This window comes from Lissotriton vulgaris, chromosome 2_1 (assembly GCF_964263255.1).
Source record: "Lissotriton vulgaris chromosome 2_1, aLisVul1.2, whole genome shotgun sequence".
In the NCBI taxonomy this organism is placed as follows: domain Eukaryota; kingdom Metazoa; phylum Chordata; class Amphibia; order Caudata; family Salamandridae; genus Lissotriton; species Lissotriton vulgaris.
The window spans coordinates 280,095,737-280,117,483 of record NC_141687.1 but is presented as its reverse complement, the minus strand read 5'-3'; the positions used below and the strand labels follow the sequence as shown (position 1 = coordinate 280,117,483).

Below are 21,747 nucleotides of genomic sequence, written 5' to 3'. Positions count from 1 at the left end.
GTGATGGTCTGAAGGTGTTTGAGGAGGCTGTTTCAGTTATTTGCTGCGATTTGAGAGGAGTGTCCTCCACTTCTGCTTCAGTGGATCCTGGGAGTATGGGCAAGTGAAAGGAAGGTGGAGCGTAATCTTCTCAACAGTTGGTGGAAGTTCAGGCTTTGGTTAATGTAGGCGGGTCCTTGGTTATGTAGAGCCTTGTTTGCGTGGTTCAGCAGCTTTAATTGGCATATCTTCTGTATGGGGAGCCAGTGGAGTTGCCTGAGGTGGGGTGTGATGTGGGTTAGTCGGGGAAGGCCGATGATGAGTCTGGCGGCGGCATTCTGTATGGTCTGAAGTCTCTGCAGGAGGTGTGCATTGATTCCTATGTAGAGAGTGTATGGTCATTGGAAGGCAACAGGTTTTCGTTGTACTTCAGGGGACCTGTCTCTTGACTTGCGGGAGCTCAATGGTCTCCCAAAGGATCTTGATACTGACAGAATAACGTTGCAAATTTGGCACGCATTGGCAAGTATTGAATTGAATTTAAGCTTACTTTTGGATTATACTGACATAATTTGGACACAAGATCTCTTGAATAGATTCTACACTTTAGGAGATTGTGATCTTGAACGTATTTATTAACCTAAGCCCTGAGTAAGCTACCAAGCTACGAAACGCTTTGTCTAAAAGGACTGGATGGAATAAAAACACCAAAGAAGAAACAGAGTGTTTATCATTGCTTTAACATTACTCAATTGTGCTAGTCTATGATTTGACTTGGAAATGCGTGTGCTTCGAACATTGTGAATTGTAGAGGGCATTGCCGTTGTCCAGTCAGCTGGTGATGAGGGCCTGTGTCATGGTGCGTCTCATGTGTAGGGGTAGCCACTTTAAGAACTTACATAGCATGTGCAGAGTCAGGAAGCAGGCAGAGGAGACAGGATTGATCTGTGATTTCATGGCCACTAGGAGTTGATCAATGTGTTTCTGCTGTTGCCAAAGATTAGTATTTCTTTCTTGTCTGTGTTCATCTGCAGGCAGTTGTTCTTCATCCAGTTGATGATGTTTGTTATGCATCTGTGGAATTTGTATGGGTGGTGGTAGAGTCATCGGTGAGTGAGAGGATGAGTTGGGTGTCATCTGCGTAGGAAATTATGTTGAGCCAGTGGAATCTGATAATGTTGGCCAGTGGCGTCATATTTGCGTTGAAGAGTGTGGGGCTGAGGAATGGGCCCTTTATAGTTGCATATTACTTACTGGCCCTCCCATCCTCCCGCTCTGCAATCCGATTGCAGTGTAAGGGAAACCCTTCTCAGGGCCTTAGTATGTTACACCTGTGGTCAGTTCGTGGCTCCGCACTCCTGGCGTGGAAGGTCGCAAAGTAACTATCTGGGGTAGCATCTATATAGGTACTGCACACATTCTGATGTGGAGCTGAACATTGCCACCGACTGTCACACAGGGGTACTGCTCAAAAACTTCCAAATTGTCTAACGTCTTGGGAATATTCGAAGTTAAAGAATATGCTTCTAGATAGTCTCTCTACCAGATAAGAGCTTACCGAAGGTAAGTAACTTGTTCATTTCTGCATGCAATGTATTTAAAAGATGAGGTGATAAAATCCCTCATTCTTTGCAGCTAATGCATCCATAGGAGGGTCAAAGATACACCAAATACCCAACAGCACGAGATGAGAGAGAAATATTCCTCGGTTTTAAAGTTGGTAAAACTAGGTCAACAAAGAGCTGCTCTCTCAAGCCAGACCTAAAAATTGGGAGCGCTTTCAAAGTGGTTAAGCCTGTGAAAAATTCGCTCCAATCTGCAGGCTTCTCTATATTCTCTATTTTTACAGCCATATGAAAATGAAATTAATGCTATCAAGAACGGATTATTCAGCCTAAAGCGCAGTACAACGTTTTTTACGCACCTTTCCCCTTGTTAAATGTTTTTAGTATACAGAAGAGAGGAGATGTATTGGTGTATAGTTCATGTCTGTTTTATTTACCTGTTCTCCAAAGAAGATTATGTTTTAGAATGTAAAACTTCGGATAAAGGTAAGACAGGGTAAATATTAAACATGTGGAATAAAGGAGTAACGCGCTCCCTTCTTTACTCATGCATTTCGAATCCTAGCAACAAATATCAAATCTCTCGTATCAAATTGAATTTACTGTCTGGCTCTAAATTTCAAGCTTGTTAATTTGACAGTTCTCTGTAAAGGGCAGCGGGACACAGGTGTATATTATAAGAAAACTCTGCACCCAAATTCATGTTGAAAGCCAGCCGTCAGGAATGGTTAGGAGACCGAAGTGCCCTTTTTGAAGCGTGTCCTTCCGCTGTCACTTTTCAAAGGTTAGCACTGCGCAGAAAAGAGGCGCGTGCCTGCTCCTCTACTTCAGTTTTGTTTTGTTCTCTAGAGCTTTGTGTTGCCTGCGGGTGGGAGGTGTGCAGCGAATTGTTTTGTTTAGGCAAGCAAACAGGCTTGACTTGGTGTGGAAAGTGCACAGGGGCCGTTGCAAGGGCAGTTGTAAAGAAAGAATAAATTCTGACCAAACTGAGATCAGCATCCTAGCATTGCTAGCTTAATGGAGACCACTTTATTTTATTCAATTTCATGTTTTATTTATGTATTTATTTGCCTTTATTTTATTTTATTTGAAAAGTATTATAAAGCGCAAACATGACCAGACAGGGTATCAGAATGCTGTACAAAGCAACCAGTTGGTTAAAGCTGGAACAGGGAAACATAATAGATAACTATGCCTATATAGCAGAAGCACATTGAAGACAAAAATAGACGTATAAACAAGATGCAGATTACATAGAAGATAATGGAGGGCAGGGTTGTAAGGTCAATTCAAATAGTTTTTTGAGGCTACAGTACTATTGTCACATGTAGCTATTCAGGAGCAAGCCTTTGACTTTTTTTTTAAATGCAGAGGTCGAGGGGGTTGTGCTAATTTCTGGGGGGATAGTGTTCCATATTCTCGGAGCAAGACCGGAGAAGGTGCATTTGTAGGTTTTCTTTTCTCTTTTTACCTTTAGTGGTTTCAGCAGTAGAATGTTTGAACTTCTTTGGGTGCTTTTCCCACCTGATAGTTCAAGCTTATTTGCCAGGTAAGTGGGTGTGTTCTGATGCAGCGCTTTGTGAGACAAGCAGGCTATCTTATACCTGATACTTGCATCGAGGGAAAGACAGTTGAGTTGGATTAGATCTGGTGTGATGTGGTCACGCTTTCTTGAGCCTGTGATGAGTCTGGCAGCAGAGTTCAGAGGGGCCCTTTGATGGGCCAATTTAGCTTTGGGTAGCCCTGCCAGGGTCGCAGTTCCATAGTCTAAACGGGAGATAACTAGGGATTGAACAGCTTGTTGCAGGTCAGTAGAAGGTAGGAACAGCTTGATTTTCCTTAATGTTCAGAGTTGGTGATTGGCTCCATTTGTTGTTTCACTGATGTGATCATGCATATTCAGGCATTTGTCCAGGATTTGGCCAAATGATTAGTGTAGCTAACATGTGGGGTGCACTTGAGGGCTGTTAGTTATTTGAGCCAGTCCTGAATGGGTGCAATATGATTGTGGGGGGCAAGCAAGAGGAATTCCGTTTTAAGTGTATTTAGCATAAGGTGGTTGTGAGATAACAGCTGTTTGGTTTTCAAAAGAGCATAGTTGAGAGTAGTGATGTCGTCCGGTGAAGAAATGTTCATATACATTTGAGTATCACCCACTTACATTTGATATTGTATGTTAGTCTGCTTCAGAATTTTGGTTAGAGGTTCCAAATACAGGTTGAAAAGAGTGGGTGAGAGTGCAGATCAAATTAAGACCGGCTTACTTAAGAAAGGTCGTGGTTGACTTTGATTCTTTGAGTTCTACTTTGAAAAAACAAGGAAAACCAATTTAATACTGGACCTTATAACATCATCCTCGTTTTAAAAAAAACAATTTGTCGTGTATGATAAGACCTAGGCTGGAACCTTTTTTATGTGTAGGCTTGTTGCAAGACTGGGTGAGGTTCAGGTCGGATAGGAAAGTCTTCAAAGTGCCAACTCGTGGATCATTTTCGATGTTTCAATGTAGGATGAAATCCCCAAGGAAGATATGTGTCTGTGGAATTGGTCAGCGTTAACTGATATGGTCTCCATTATTTGTTCGCTGAACAGAGGATTGTCTCCAGAGAGGTGATATACCATGTAAGGTGTACATATTATCTTGTCATTGTTCAAGATTTCGAGTTCCATGTTTTCGTAGGAGGACATTGGAGCCGAGTGTATCTGTCTCAAGGAGAGACTAGATCGATGGATATAAGCAGTGCCCCCCAATTTTTAATAAGGCTATCCATTCTAATGATGTCGTAGTCGTGGGGAACTATAATGTATCCAGGATTGGAGTGGAGGTGTCCTTGAGCCAAGTTTCATTTAAGATCAGGAGGTCTAGTTCATGTGAGAGTATGAGGTCTGTGATATCAGCTGCATGTCTTACAGCTGATCTGCAATTAATAAGCATCAATTTGATGTGAGATTTGGTCACTATGGTCTCAAGGTGTGATGTTTGGACAGTTAGTAAGTTTTCCTTGCTCATAGAGCTGAGGCTGACACTGGGTTCCCTAAACAGATTGGAGGGAATAGTTTGGATATTGAATGTTGAGGGAGCATACTCAATATGATCTGATTTGTAAGATAGCAATCAGGAATTAATATCCACATAATTCATGCAATTAATAACTCTATTTGGTCTGGAGTGATTATTAGTGTATGGCAGGTAGAGAGGATTCCTCATAAGAGAGGAGGAAGGTATTGGGTGAGTTGACGGGTGGTTGCTGAATCAAAGATGATGTATCGGTGGTGGGGAGTGAGAGATGGGTAGGAAGAGGTGTCAAATTTATACCTTCACTGGGTGACTTGGGTTGTGTTGGGCATGTTGCAGGAGAGGGGCTAACCTATGGGCGAGTTTGTATTAGAAGGGTAGTTGGGAGTTGACCTCAAGTTCCCTAGATTGTTGTTATTGCAAACTATAGAGGGGTGAACATTATGTTTCAATGCCATGTGTGTAGAGGGATCAGGGATGTTCAATGAGTTGGTGTATAGACAGACTTTAGAAGTGTTATGCAGCCTTGGTTCAACCCCAGAGGACTCCACGATGGTGCAAGGGGGAAGGTCCACCTGATCTCTAGTAGGAAATGAAGATGGTGTATGGGATCTAGCACTGGTAACAACGCATTGGGGTTCTACTGTGGTTGTTAGAACTTGATCTTGTAGCGGAGAAGTTACATTGTTAGCCATTGAATTTTTAATCCTCATAAAAAATTTGTCAAACCGTTCTAGGTTTTGATCGGATGATTGAATAAGAATGATCAATTGAAAGGAGACACTCACTGATGTGATGCATACACTGTTTGTTATCATTTAAGGATTCTTGGATCATCACAAACATGATTTTTGAAACAAAGAGAATCTTAAGAATGACAGCCAGTCATTAAACGTTCTACAAAGTCTACTTTTGGTTTGAATACTTTTGTTCTGAAAAAACTTTATTATACCTGTTCTTTTTGGTATTCTCTACGCTGTGCGCAGGGAGACAACCCCTAACAGGAGTTGCACTCAGATCATTGAATAAGATGATCTCATTGTTGTATAAGGAAATGGCAAGATCAGCTTTGAAGATTGGAGAGTGCATAACGGATAGTCTGAAACCCATTGGGCTCTTCTGTTTGTGAAGACGATTAGGTCGTTAACAATGATGCCTTTATACGTACAAAAGTATGCATCCGAGATGAGCATTTCTAGTTGCCTTTTGAGTAGATTATGTTTGAATTTCTTAGCAGCATTTTTTAATAGGTTAGGAGGGTATGTAATCCTAAAAGCGTTGTGACCCACCCGTGACAGTAGGTCCTCATTAGGGTTACTGATAATTGTAGCCATGGTGGGGAAAGAAACCAAGGTGAGAGTTAAAGACTGGGGAGGGGGTTTCTAGGGTAAATTATGGGCACTAGTCACGTGACTCTTTCATTTATAGAGGCAGACTATGTCTTGGGATAACAGACGTCCAACTTCCAAAGTTGATTTTATACGGACGTAAAGTAGGTAAAATTGGAACGTGCCTAGATAGTAATTAGGGAAACCGTGCGAGAAAGGAAGGTTCAATGGGAGATCTGTTTAAAGGCTCGTCAATACAGTGTAGAGACACCATTCTAAGATTGCAGCTCCCCCTACATAACTGGAATAAAGTCCTACCTTACTTTCCATGCAGGGTCAAATGGCCAAAAGTCCTCCTTAAATTTCTATTACTTTCTTGGGCTAAAGTCCCACCTTTCTTTCCATGCACTCAAGTGGCCCGGAGTCCTCCTTTAATTTCTGTGACTTTCTTGGGCACAAACGTTAGTTCTGTGTCTATGTTGAACAATCTGGTGGAACAACCATCTTGCCATCTCAGCTGGTTTGGGCTGGAGAGATGGATTCACGATAAGCTGTGTAGTATCTGCAGTCTGATCCAAAGACACCCATCACAAGTCAGTACAGTGCTCAACAAATAGCTCCAGGCAGACAACAGTGCTCAGGCCAAGCACTGATTACAGTCATGCAAGCCGCACTGTATTCAGCCTTACCCCCTCTGCGCACTCAGTTCCCTTTGCACTCACTTGTAGGAAGAGGTAGGCGAGCTCATAAAACCCACGCCACTCGCAATGTGATCGGGTTCATACCTCAGGGGAGCACGGGCAGCAGAGCAAACAAGGCAGTGATCATTCCAGTTCCGCCATGTATTCTCACTTGACGTCCCAACATCAAGGTATTCAGTGTGTTGACCACCGAGGCGGCAGGCTCATTGCTCCTGTCTACACCCCTCGGACTCCCCCTATATTGACCGTTCCGAATAGAGCTCACACAGCCGGGCTCATCCCGTAACGTGCAGCACTCCGGAAAGGTGGTGCGGCACCCAGATGTATGTCTACCTAGCAGGGCATGGCCGGACTCCCAGATTGCACCTTCAGCCTCAGAGGCACTTGTCCACCTCCAGGTCAAGAGACTGCCTTCTTGACGCTGCCTTCACCAAGCCCCAGCTGTTCTGACCTACTAGCCAGAACAGACGCCTGTAGAGGTCGGCTTACTTGCAGAGTTATGCTTACAATTACTTCAAACACTACAACATCATGTAAAGTTGAGCTTAAGCTAAGTAGGTAATCCATTCAGATCCAGTGGATTAATTTATGGTATTTTTCTGATATGGCCCTTTTTGAGTAAGCATAAATGAAAAACATCCTGGACAGCACCGTTTTCATGAGTGAACTAATATGCATATAGTTGGGTTTTGTCCCAAAGGTTCGATCAGTACTTCCAGGGGGGAAGTCTTCCTTCTTTCCCATGTCTGAACCCTTTTTTGTTAGCTCAGGTTGGAATCAGCAGATTGAAGATCTGTAGTGGGAATACATTCAGAGGCCAGATTTTGAATGTAGCCCAGGCCTTTTTCAAAGTATGTTGCTTTGTATGTTGGATTTAGTTGTTGACTCATATTGTCTAGTTCCCTGAGATTGTGGCTGAATCTGGCAGCTTGCTTTTGTGCTCCCTAAAACCTGCTTATACGTTTCTTGTAGAAACCTGTGTGTATTTTTCTACAATCATAGGGTGTCAGCAATACTGCTTGATGTAGCTCGACTCTATTTGATGTGGAGGAGATATATTCCTGCAACATGGAAAGTTCAAAGTTGATGCCTTGTTCTAGTGAGTTTTACCTTAAAGGTGTTATATGCCTAGTTGTGTGTAGTTAGTTATGTCCTGGTTCGACAATATCAGCAATTGAGAGTACGCCTACTGTTATTGAAAGTATTTGCTGCAAGCTTTAACGCAGACCGCAAAAGAGGTTCGAGCTCTCCAAAGGTCCCACTTAGAAGCTTGGACACTAACCCCTCCCTGGATGTGGTGCACGTGGAAAGGGCTACTGATACATAAGAAACCCTACCTGGTGTGTTTCCACGTAGTGAAACAGAATAGAGCAATACTGTGTTGCTGTCCTTCAAACTCATGCAAAAACAACAATTGATGGACGGAATGTTGCACAATGGCAAAACATTCACCCCCAGTCACAGATCTGGGTTTAATCCATCGTTATTTTGCTCACCACACCATCCCAGTTCAGACATGGCCATATGCAAATCAGTCTTGACCCTGTGCCTCATGGGATCAGTCCAGCCCGAACTGCCAAGTTATGTCTTCCCTGGACCGGAATCAAGCATCCTAGGACCGGTTTCTGGCTATCAGCCGTCATCAGCCAGGATAGCTTGATTCCAGTGGCATGGAGAGCATGGGACTCACTTCTGAGCATACCCATCCCACTCGGGGTGACAAATGCAAAAAGAACAATTGATGGACGGAATGTTGCACAATGGCAAACATTCACACCCAGTCACAGATCTGGGTTAATCCATCGTTATTTTGCTCACCACACCACCCCAGTTCAGACATGGCCATATGCAAATCAGCCTTGATCCTGTGCCTCATGGGACCAGTCCAGCCCAAACTGCCAAGCCATGTCTTCCCTGGACCTGAATCAAGCATCCTATGACCGGTTTCTGGCTATCAGCCGTCATCAGCCAGGATAGCTTGATTCCAGTGGCATGGAGAGCATGGGACTCTGGTCTGAGCATACCCATCCCACTCGGGGTGACAAATGCAAAAAGAACAATTGATGGACGGAATGTTGCACAATGGCAAAACATTCACCCCCAGTCACTCAACTAATCGATTAACATTTTCCAGATACCGCACAAGAAGGATACTGCCTGATGAACGAGACACTGTAAATGTCATAAATGTGCAAGGCCGTGTCTGCATTCATGGCCTAGGGACTAAGACATGTGGTACCAGTAAGTGTGATACCACAAAAGCTTTAAACTCCACATCTCCTCCGAATTTGGTGGCATCCCCAACAACTATTTCATCTGTGGCACTGCCGCCTACACTTGGCTCCCCGGTAACTGGTCTGTTACCTGCTATCTGGCCTTCCTCCTTCCACCAACGTATTCTACCTATGGAGGTTATCACCTGTCAATGAAGGGCGGTCTGCGCCGCTCACGTAGGGGCGTCATATCAGCCGAGGATACAGCAGACCAGGAAACCGGGGACTTCTTTAAAGGTTTCCTTCCTGTCTGGGGCCCCCCATGGCCTACAGTCGGGCTGTACGAGGACTGGCCATGGTCCTTGAAGCCACCATCATAGTAACAGCTGGTGCCCTCTCCAACATCACTGCAGAGCTGCAGGCGGACCGCCTCCTAATGCTCCAGAACAGAATGGTCCTAGATGTCATCCTTGCTGATCATGGTGGTGTGTGTAAATTGATCGGCTCCAGCTGCTGCATGTACATCCCAGACAACACACCTACAGTGTACAATGCCATCCAACGACTGCATCGCCTTTCTTTCGAAATTCATCTGGATGAAGGCAACAGGTCCCTCACAGGCTGGATCTGGGGCCTCCTTTTCCAGTGGGGGTGGAGGATCCTCATGTTCCTTGCCTTAGGAGTAACTGTCCTGGTCTCCTGCTGTTTGTGCTTTCAGTGTCTGCCAGTGCTCTGTACAATGTGTGTCCAGACCATCAAGCCTACACCCTCTAACATTCACAACACCAATATGATGATGATGCTCCAACAAGAAACCGATGGCCTTATGAACGTTGACATTTCTTAAAGTATTTGCCACTCAATGGCAAAAAGAGGGTCTGAGGAAAAGTGTTCTTCTGATCAGCATCATTTGTACCGGGACTCCATTGCTTTTTCATTGGCATCTCGTGCCAAACACTTCCACACGACCCACCTGGTCGTTTCTGCTGATGCCTGAGGAAAATCTAACTAACACGACAACAACCATCTTGCAGCCTGCATTTCTGCCCAGGAACTGTCGCACACCCAACCCCCCACTGTTCTTTGCAGTTCACCAGAAAGCCACGAGACATTCACGACCTATGTAAATTATTTGTTTTCCATCTCCTGCTCCCAGCCTGGTAAACATCCTTGACACCGTGATCAGGTTATCTGGATAATGGTCTGACTGCTGGGCCTTGATCAGGGTGATTAAACAATGACCTGAAAGACCGGCCTTTGATCAAGCTGAGTGGTCAATGACCTGAAAGACCGAGCTTTGATCAAACTGAGTGAACATTGATTTGTGTACCAAGCCTTGACCAGGTCACCATCTACAAACATCGTCTGGATCTGGTTATCAACTGCAAACACTGCCCTGATTGAACAATGAACTAACAGCCAAAAGATCAGAATGAAAAAGTATAAAAGGCTTGTAAGCTGCAGAGTAAAGCAGCAGCCTCTTCTGTCCTGTTTCTGACGAGCTTGGGACTCTGTTCCATAGCCCGGGCTATTTGAATAAATCTGGGTTCCTCCTGCAGACGAAGGCTCCTGTGTCTCCTTTTACTACATATGAAGGGAATGGAAGGCGTGGGCGCTTCCCCCGCCGCCAAGACCCAGTAAGTTGGTTAATCCGGTTTTTCAGATATAAGCCCATACCTCACTCTATGCCACTTTCCTGAAATCTTTAAATGTAGCAGCCCCTCCCCAGCCTTGTCAAAGCATGCAAACATGTTGATAATGTTTCCTTCTGCTGTATATATATGCACCCTTCACCACTCCACATAACTCTCCAGACTCTTGTTCCTGACTGTTTTTTTTCACCAGCCAGCACCAGATAGTCACCATATACCTAAAGGGTAACATTGAAAGACTGAGAATTTTACTTCTTCTTAGGAACTGCACCCAAACCTATTCCATCGCTGGATCTCCTTCCCTACTTGCTCTTTTTCTCTTGAAAAGATCCTCTGGTAACTTGTTTAACCTTCCTAGTTGCACCTCCGCCCTGCCATGGAGACTGAAAATGGTGTCCAAGTGGCCCTTATAGATCGGTCAAAGCCTCGGTGTCCTCTCCCCCCGACTTTCCCAAACCTTCTGCCTTCACACATGGAGCTGCTCTTCTTGGTTTCCAAACCCAACTCTTTCTCCCATCCCTGTACCTCATGTAGACCCAGATCTTTATCTCTTCGGCGTCCATCAGCTGTATCAGTCTCTGCTTCGACTTGTGATCGGTTTCCTCCTGAGCATCTTTAAAGTACCAGCAAATAAACACTTCATCCACCATGTTGTTGCCTCTGCTGTTCGCACCTAATATTAGCTGGACAAAGTATGTCACGGTCAAAGTAATGGCTACTTTGGTACCTTATGATAATGCTTTCTAGTTTCTCTTCAATACTACCATTTTACAATCCTGAAAAACACGTCATCCGAAAATAAAATGTAATTAGCCATATTGAAAGTCTTATGTTCTAATGAGAAATCCGTGAAATAGTGTAGTCCACAAATACATTTGGGTATGAAGTGTTACGCCATAATTATTTCGTAGCCGTTTTTTATACTTATTCTGAACACTGCAGGTGCACAGGCAGAATGTTGGTCTGTGGCGCTATCCTGTTTGAGAGTGAGCTCAAGACCTGTTTGGGTGTGCATTTGGTATTACAGGTTTCAAGACCTCCCAATCACTTGTGTATGCATTAGACATCACTCGTCGGTGCTTCCACCTCTTGTCTTACTTTGTTTCCTAGAACCCTGTTAATCTATAAATAGCAGTCACCTCCCCGCAAAGAAAGAGTCACACACAGCCGGGTGACATTTTCCTGAAGGTTTGGGTTCCCTAATGCAGCTTGGGCATGTAACCCATCTCACTGACTCCAGGAAAAGCTGATCCAAGCTATGCACAATACAAACCAGAGCTTAGCAGGGAAGCCAGGCCACTGTAAGAGAAATACATCCCTGACAAATTGAGTACACAAATATCAGTCGACATTCATCCTGGTGCTCGTGGCTTTCTCCCAATCTGAGGTATTTTACTGATGCTAATCTTCATGTTATCTATGAGACAGACTCTACCCTTCCCTATGACAGGTGGACCATGTATCCCACCTTCCGTATAGAGAGCTACCGCACAAGTACCTGGGAGGAGTAGCCTTGTGAGGTGGTGTAAGGGCCCTTCACACTCTGCCCCATAAAGGTCTGCAAAAATAAGGCATTTCTAGAATCATTGGCTGCAAAACGTTGCTCTGTGACTAAGGGCCCTATTCAGAGGTTGGCAGTCGGGTCAGCTGCCAAAAAGTGTTAGATGCCTATCTGTCGTATTTAGAGGGCCATTGACCTCAATGCACTTTTATTACAGTGGTTAGGACATCCGCCACTTTTTGACAGTTGTCCTGCAGCCACCTAACTCTAATTTAGGCCTTTTCTTCTGGAGCATTACCCCCCTCTGACAGTGGAGCAGGACCCAATGCAGGCCTGAACACACCCACTGTGGTTTATATTCCAAGTATATGGTGACCCGTAGAGCATATGCCCATTAGTGCTACTCATATCTTCTCATCTCCGGTCTCTCCTTCAGCTTCCTGAATCCTACATTTTAGTTTGTGCTAGAAATGATATGGCCCTTTCAGAAAAGTCTGGACACCCAGGGCTCCATGCAGGGAAAGAAGAAACTAGACGGGGAAGCCATAGGCTCTTTTTAACACATGTCACACTGGAGAGTGTGGAGATCAGGAAACTGGCATGCTGGAACACATTGGCAGGGTGAAACTAGGCACTCTAAAATGTCAAAGGAGGCCTTCCTAGTCAATATAAACAGAGTCTGAAGTTTGATCTCAGTCAGTGTTTTTGCTGGTTCCTCCATTCAGCTTGGTTCCCCTCCTGCTGAGACCTCTTCGGCCTGAGCCGTTTCCAATGAGGCATTACGGTATATATGAAGCCTATTCAACTTCCTGTGTCTCCCTTCTCCTCTCTATCCGCTCTTTTCGATGTGCCATATTGTCCAGGTACATTTGCTCTAGGCTCTTTTGTTATACTAGTGAGGAGGTTAGAGGCGCGAATCTGTGTTTATGCGTTATTCGCTTGATTCATGACACTTGGATTATGATGATGCCAGGTAATCATTCTGCCAGTGACTCGGCTCTTGTGCTAGACCATCCACCAGCCCATGGGTCCTAGGCTGTCCATCAGCCTTTGGGCTTCCAGGTATCCTCTCTGTTCACCAGGAGTCACCTGGTGAACAGACTTTCTGCACCACATCAGGCAGATAACATCGCTCCCTATCTTCGCAAGAAACCTCAAAACCTGGGTCTTCCACAGAACCCCTCCTTTATGGACTGGAACCTGCGAACACCCCTCACCCTCCACCCCCCAACGCCTTGAGACCCTTACGGGTGAGTAGTCGCGCTTAACAAACACCTGATTTGATTTGATTTTGATTCGTGCATGGATCCCCTTCCTTGCCCCTAGTTCCTTACCCCTCCAGCAGAACCAGAGTTCTGCATGCCAGCAAGTTTCTCTCTCAGAAGGCAACATAAAGATAAGTAGATTATTATAGATAACACACTTGCTCCATTCTCACTCAGACATTCTACCCAGACGGGCATTCAGTCACACCCCAGCAAGATTCAACACTCAAACTATGCTCAGAAAAAAAGTGATGGCATTACCCCTCTTTTATAAGAAAAACCAGACAGGTAACTCGAACTTTCTGTGCACTTCATAGTTTCATTTTGGTATCTTAGTTTTTTCTTTGGAATTTTAGTTTTTATGTGCTTCTATTTCACTGACATCAATGTAGGATTTAACGTCATGAGATCTATTTGCCTGAATGTAACTTGTGGTCTTAATCTGTTTCATTGTCAAATATGTCATCATATAGTATATGACTGTATATTATATATCTTCCCTTGCAATAATTCCCCATGAAGGCATGGTTTGGCTAACAGATGTCCTTTTATTTTAGGTGGAACTGAAAAGAAAGTACAATGATCAGCACTCAAAAACACGAGGCCTCCTACCTGGAAGCGCGTGGTATGAAATTCAAGCTTACAGAGCTTTGAACCAAGCTTTGGGCAGGTGAGCCCCAATGATTAATCACCAGTGGGATAATCCTTATTTATGAATGATTCCAAATGTTGGTCCTGGTTGATATATTCAGTGACCGCCTACAGTTCAGGAAAATGTTTTGTGTAAAAGGTTCAGAAGAAACCAATTTTTCTATTTAACACATGCGCAGAAAAAGCATGGTTCTGCAAACTTTGAGTTTCTTCCTGTGAATTTTGAAGCTTCACCAGTACACGTTTTACAGGTTGTGTTGAGTTTGGTATATATGCCAATGAAGGGTCTATCTAGCCAGGAAACACGTGCAGTTGGAGTACTGCTAGACAGATGGGGACACAGCTGAGAGCAGCTTAAAAAATAATTAATTATTCCCTGCCATACTCGATAGAATTGTCTATTTAGGGCTGCAGAGATCACTATTACATTTCGACCACTAATCTTGTTCCTTTCAGATTTTCATCATAATTGGCAAGGTTTTCTTAACAGTCTTTACTTTAATGACAAACAAAAAAGCCAGAGTATGTAATAATATTTAGGCTCAAAGCCTTTTGGGAAAGCAGGGGCTTTTATTAAATAAATAATTAACACTACATACATAAATGTGAACCAGAATACATGTGAAGCAAAATTCCGGCAGCACACTAGAAACAAATGCTAGCCTTATCATCTTAGTTTAATACTATATTCATAAAATATTAAATTCAATTTATTTGGAAAGTCATAAACGCACTAGAAGTGCACTTAATGTAAGTAAAAAGTGAAAGGTATTTCTGCTGTCCACTGATCACTTCAAAAGATATGAGTTGCTGACCTGCCAAACTTCAACAAAATCCCACTGTGTGAGAGGAAGTATCAGGATGGGGCAGAGCCTGGGGAGGTGGTGGGACCTTGAGCCCATTGCCTCGCAGCCATGAAGGTGCTTTGGAGGAGTGTGGCCTTTGAGAGGGACGGGGTGTTGTACAGGTCACTGTACTTGACCCTTTGTGAACCGCCTTATCCGTCCCCCTCCCAAAAAAAAATTCCACCCAAGCAAGGCTTCAAAGATTGCCTCTAATGTACTTGGGACATTTCAAAAGTCTGTTGGCTGTTGGATATCAGCTGTGCTCAGCCTTCAGCCAATGGGAGTTGAAAACACTCTCTGCCAAGTGTTTCCAGCTCACATTGTCTGCCACCGTGTTATATCGGCTCCTCACTGGGTGACCATGTGAAAGGACCTCATAACGTGTGACACACAGTGGTGTGGTGTTAGTTGGCAGGTCTGGAGCTGACTTTAGGATCACAATCCAAATTCTTAAAAACCTAAGAATTGGCTGCGTGGCTAGCAGCCGTGACGAATGGAGGCTCCTCAGCACTCGCCGCAAAATCTGGTAACTATCCTGCCCCCCCCCCCCCCCCTCCCTCCTTGCGCGCTCTTCACAGATTAGCGGGACACAGAACGAGCATTAGAGACATTAAAACAGCAGTTGCAGGAGAATAATCGACAGGGGGCCCCTGAACGAGAGAAGCAGTCCCACTTACACAGAGACACTAAACTCATAAATACCACATGGAGTGAGAGGCACTAGTGAGATCACAGCGGCCAACAAAGTAGAGGAGAAGGAGGGAGAGACATTGGAAATCCTGACTCAAGAAGGGGCTGCACGAGTTCACGTGCTAAAGGTAAATTGAGAGCATATTTCACGATTGCCCAACACAGTCACAATACAGTAAAGAAGGTCATCACTGGGATTGAACACCATGTGTGCGCCAGGGTAGGCAGGGAAGGGCGATGGTAGGTTTTCCTCAGATCGATTGCAGATCTATGTTCGGGGACAATGGCATATGTAAATTTCCACCCAGGGACCTGGGATGGCAGGGGCTAATATAGATGTGTCTTTGTTAGTGATGACATGGAATGTAAATGGCATGGAGACAAAATCAAGAGAGGGATAGTGCAGCAATACCTTAAAAGACAAGCCCCAGACCTCGTGTTACTCCAGCAGATGCATATGGTGGGTAATAAAAGCAAGACCCTTACAAAATGTGGATATAAACTGCTGGTACATGCAGACTTCACCTCGGGCTCTTGAGGGACAGGTATCTTGGTCAAAAAAAATGTGGCACTTAAAATGAGGCGAACATGGGCAAACCAGCGGGCAGGTTTGTGGTAGCGGAGATGCAGTGGAAGGGAAGGATACTAAATGTGGTCTCAGTGTACCTCCCTCCAGCAATGGAAAGGGAAGTGCTTGCGGATCTGGGGAGGATACTAGCGGATCTTCCTATAGGCACGCTAACTATGGGCAGAGACTTTAACATGACGATGAATGACAGCAGAGATAGGCTTCCACCCAGGTAATCGACACGACTGCACACACACTGATGAATTTGCATGGGCCCTAGTCCTAGCGGACGTTTGGCATGCAATACAGCCAGACGGACTACAGTATACCTATTACTCGATTGTCCATAGAAGTTCCTCTCAAATTGATTATTTTCTCACACAAACGAGCTCCATCAGCCAGTTTCAAAACCCCGGGCACTCCCAAGGGGCATTTCAGACCACTCCACAGTGACAGTGGAATTCACACTCTTTGAGCGCCAGCCACGCAAAGCACTGACTCTCAGTCCCTGGCTGCTTAAGATCCCAGACATTAAAGAGGATCTAGTTGAACACACCCAGAATTACTTTAACGAAAATTTAGGCTCTGTAGAATCGGCGCAAACGGTGTGGGAGGCATTCAAAACAGTGATAAAAGGGCAGGCCCTAGCTCTCAGGGTAGGGTACACTAAACAACGGCAACAACAGATGGATCAGGTTAAAAGTGACCTCCAGAGACTGGAAGACGAACATAATATGGCCCCCTCAGACGATACTAGACACCGCCTGAAGCTCAAGCATGAAGAATATAAGATATTAGCTAGAGAAAAGATACAGACCAAACTCCTTCACAACACACATAGTCTATACGAACTAGGAGACAGAGCCGGGAAATTATTGGCGTGGCTGGAGAGGAGGGAGCAAGGGGAGAGATGGGTGCCTCAGTTGACTCTCGGGAATGGATCGCACATCACACACCCACGAGACATGGCCAACGCCTTCACGAACCACCTAGAACAACTCTACACCTCATCCACCTCCTACACCTCAAAGGACTCCCGCCGACTCCTTGAAGACAGTGACATACCGGTATTATCGGACGAAGACAGAGAGGCATTGGAGGGAGACTCAACAGATGTGGAGATTCAACAAGCAATGAGCCAAATTCAATCAGGCAAAACGATGGGCCCCAACGGGATCCCCACATAGTTTTTGAAAGTGGGAGCCACTCTAGTGACGCTTCATCTACGGGCTATGTTCGAAGAAAGTTATGAGAAAGGTCTCCTACCGGAAGACCAAAGACTTGCATTCATTGTGGTGCTTAGAAGCCGGGTAAGCCGGCTGAGGCATGTGGCTCCTACCGCCCGATTTCCCTAATAAATGTGGAAGCAAATATCTTATCTAAAGTCCTAGCCATATGCCTATTAGCGGTCATTTCATCACTGCTCCACCCAGACCAGTCTGGCTTCATGCCTGGGAGGAACACGGCATTAAACATTAGGCGCCTTCAAAATGTAATAGCACGTCGTGAGTTTCTTGAAGAAGACACTGTGATCCTCTCCTTGGACGCTTCAATGGCGTTTGATTCCATCGAATGGCCCTACTTATTTGAAGTCCTGAGGCATATGGGCTTTGGTCCTAAATTTATGGGTTGGGTGAAACTACTGTATGCAGATATTTGGGGACAGGTCCGAGTCAATAATTATACATCCAAACCCTTCCCACTGAATAGAGGCACCAGGCAAGGTTGCTCTCTCTCCCCCTTGCTATTCGCTCAGATGCTGGAGCCGCTCGCGGCATGGGTTAGGCGAGATGTCATGGTGAGGGGTTTGATATGGGCAGAGGGACACAATGATAGAATATCATTATATGCAGATGATATATTGCTCTACCTGGCATCCCCCTATAAATCCCTTCATGGGGTATTGATTATATTCACGAACTTCAGAAAATACTCAGGATATGCCATAAATTGGAGCAAATCAGTGCTGTTCCTCCTGAAGAGCCAGGTACCCCAACTGCCGTCAGGCTGTACAGTGGAAATCACCACGGAAGGCTTCCGATATTTGTCACTCCGCACCCCCAACTTTTCTACGACCCTAATCTTGCAGCCCCTCTGAACCAGCTGCGGGCTGACGTTAAACGCTGGCTCTCCCTGCCGCTGTCCCTGGTGGGGCGAGCAGCCCTTTTTTAGTTGCTGGCCCATCCCCGGTTCGTGTACATCATTCAAAACTGCCCCCACGAGGTCCCAGACTCATATTTTGCCGGAGTGGAGAGCGAAATACGAATATTACTATGGGATGGTGGATCCTCTCAAATAGCCATGCACAAGCTGACTAAAGGTACAATGTGGGGTGGCCCTCCCCAATCTCCGTCTTTACTATTGGGCAACGCAGCTGGTGGTGGTGAATCACTGGATCTACAGATCCCCGATGGATCCGTCATACATGTTAGATAGATATCAGATGGGAAGGACGGGATACCTGGAGGCACTATATTTGAAGACTCGAAAGGGTCGTTACGTTGGCCCCACTGCTCACACAGTGATGATATGGCACCTTGCGAACTCCCGTCTAGGATGGGCAAAGATCCTCACCAAGGCCACGCCCCTGTGGTGTACCCAGAGACTGGGGCTTCTTGGCAGTAACCCCAAATTCGACAAGTGGGACATAATCGGAATCTCATTATAGGAGATTTGGTAAAAAAGGGGGCACTTCTCAAATTCGAGGACTTACAGAGGACATATGATAAGACTCAGGGAGAGGTATTTAGATATCTGCAGATTAGACACTCACTCACCACAGCTATCTTGGACATGGCAGATATACCAGACTTGTCCCCTCTGGAAGATGGCCCACTGCTCACTAAGGCCATATCACTCACATATAAAAAACTCTGTAATAACCTACCAGACACTTTTCACAAACTCCGGGAGAGATGGCGATTGGACTTAGGTCCGATAGATGACGATGATTGGCAGGCGTCACTGATGTCCCCTCACGAGGTAGCCATAGACTTATCCATCTAAAAATCCTACACAGATCTTACCTCACTGGAACAACCCTTGCAAGAATAGGCTCCAGAGCTAGTGCAACATGCCTTAGAGGGTGTCAACAAGAAGCATCTTTTTACCATATGATCTGGGACTGCCCAGGAGTGAGACTTCTTTGGGAGGGGGCCAAGGAGAGTATGCAAGAAACCTTTGAGAAAGAACACACCCTTACACCTGTGCTGAATAATTTAAATGTATGGGGGCCGACAGCTGGAAACTGAACAACAATTTATGACACTGGGTTACACATTTGTTAAGAGGAAGATAGCGAGGAAATGGAGAGTGGCGGACAGTCCCTTGCTCCGGATGTGGACCAGGGAACTTGATAAAGTGTATGATTGCTGAAAAAGAGGTGTTTAAAGTAAGAGGGTGCCCCAAAAAATGGGACATAAAGTGGGTCAAATGGAATGCCTATCAAGGTGATTTGTGTGTGTCCCCAACAACAGAACAGGAATTGCAACGTACAAAACGAAGATGGCAAGTTACACCCTGATCGCGCTAAAGGTATTGCATAAGAGTACTGTTATGCATGATGAAATATGCCAATTATCTCTTGATTATGCAAGTGATTTGTTATTGTTCAAACTCAATAAAAAGATTTTTTTTTAAATAAAAAAACTAAGAATCAGTGGTCTACGTAATCTGTACTACTGTAATCACTGTCGTCAAAGATGCCGATATTCAAGACCCTCTTTCAATTACCTTCTGCTCCTCCAAAGTACTTTATGTTGAAATGGAGATCACTGTTTCTCGGTCCAGGTGAACACCTACCTCTACCCTTTTAGTGTCTCCTAGAGCAGTGATTCATATCCTTATGACTTCAGTGGACCCGCATGTAATCCTTACTGGAACCCAGAGACCCCCTCCACTGAATCATCATTGGAATCAGGAGACCCCAGCTGAGTCATTACTGGAAGCCAGGGAACCTCACCTAAGCATTTCTGATGATTTAAACAGCAAAACATTACACAAATACAGAAACAATCATTCATCAAACAAGTACACAAATGAAGAGATATTTTATTTAATTCACAGACATATCGAAAAAGAAAAAATGTAATGATAATTGAAAGGTTGCAGTTTTTCTAAATTCAATTGAGGCCACTCATTGTCCTTATTGTAATATGATGCTCTTGCACTGCTCCCACAAATCAATCTGAGGATACTAGCTTACATTTTTGACCTCTAATTTAAAATTCCTTCACATTTACAGAACGTTGTAAATGTTTAAATTTTCTGTTTTCTTTATTTATTTACCTTTTATTAATCTGTTAATATTATTTATTTATTTTTAAATCGTGCCCCCCTTGAGAAGGATTTGCGGATCCCCAGTGGTCCCCGGACCACAACTTAAGAACCACTGATCTAGAGCATCCGGGGTCTTTCTACAAAGCCCTGAAGTGTGGAAAGTGAGCCCATAATTCTAACGATGCCCAGGCTGCTGGCGCAAACCGCCTCTCAGTTCCCATTCTGAATAATTATCAAATAAAGAGACGGGCGCTGGGAGCAGGAATCAAGAACAGAGTTTATTTCTCATGAGGAGAGCATGTCATTTCGGACACGAAACACAGTGTCTTTCGGGAGGTGCTCTAACAAGTGAGCGTGAGACTCCGGCTTTTATACATTTGCAGAACATTTGATGATACAATCAGGTCAATGTGTCGCAAAAGGGAGACATTCCTATAATCCTCGTGATGATCCTATTCCACATACATTCACAATGGGGACCCTTGACCTGCTGATAAGAGGGGAGGGCAATCATGCAGCTGAGTGTGTCGTAGGATGTGTGCGCCTGATCGTGGCCCAGGGGGTGGGGTGGCTAGGCATACAATAAGGGCAGTAAATGGTATCTCCTGGCTTAGGCGATGGCCTCGGACATGTGTGGTCAGCCGGACTCGGGGGAAGGGGTCATCAAAGGAGTGGTATTCAGGCCTGCGTGGACAATCGAGCGCGGAGGGAGGGCTCGTCAATAGAGGGGCATTCATGGAAGGGAAGGAGGTGCTGGTCAGGCGCGGCCGTGACTCTCAAGGACAAGGCTTTGCGGAAGAAGAGGGTTTATGACTTGTTCATGTGAGGAGAAGGAGGGGGGGACGGGGTGCGTGCAGGACCAGAGCCGCGCAGAGAGGGAGAGAGAGAGAGAGATCTTACGACCTGTACATCGGGGAACAGGGGCAGCCAGATACAACTGGGGGGGGCCATGTCAGCTGAGGCGAAGGATGCTTCTTCGAGAGGGGAATGGAGAAGGCCTGGGTCAAGCAGGAGGGTTACCTTTCACATCAGGGTCGCGCAAAGGGAGCGGGTTTCATGGCCTATACATGAGAGAGGGGGTGCAAGATACGCGCAGGAGGGAAGCTGGGGAGTCTAATGGGTAAAAAGGGCCATGGTGCCTAGAATGGCCGTGCATATACACAGGGGTACGGGTTCTTACTGGCAGGGTGATATAGTCAATAATTTACAGTATCCATGGTGCCCACAGGGAGAGGAGTGGGAGAAGAAGTGAAATGAATGCTGTCTATGTACATCGAATTTGTCAGATTTCACAGTCGCCCCTTTTTACATAGCAGCAATCATTTTTACAGCTGATGACATTACGGGCAGGCAAGCATCGATGACGAATTAGCACTTTGTCGATACTAACATGTGGCGTACAATCATAGACAGTTAAGGTGAAGGGAAGAATGCAGTACATACGAAATTACATTTTCGGTGTGTTCCTAACAGTTAAACGCATTACATAGCACAA

The 21,747-nt window shown here is 45.1% G+C and overlaps 1 protein-coding gene across 1 annotated transcript in view; it reads left to right on the top strand.

The window, feature by feature from the left end:
- The window catches only part of BRIP1 (BRCA1 interacting DNA helicase 1), a 1,426,214-nt gene that overhangs the window by 1,355,841 nt on the left and 48,626 nt on the right, over positions 1-21,747 (top strand). Inside the window, exon 17 of the mRNA XM_086954933.1 lies at positions 13,778-13,890. Coding sequence (XP_086811059.1) covers positions 13,778-13,890 — 113 coding nt within the window. The remainder of the gene's footprint in view (positions 1-13,777; positions 13,891-21,747) is intronic.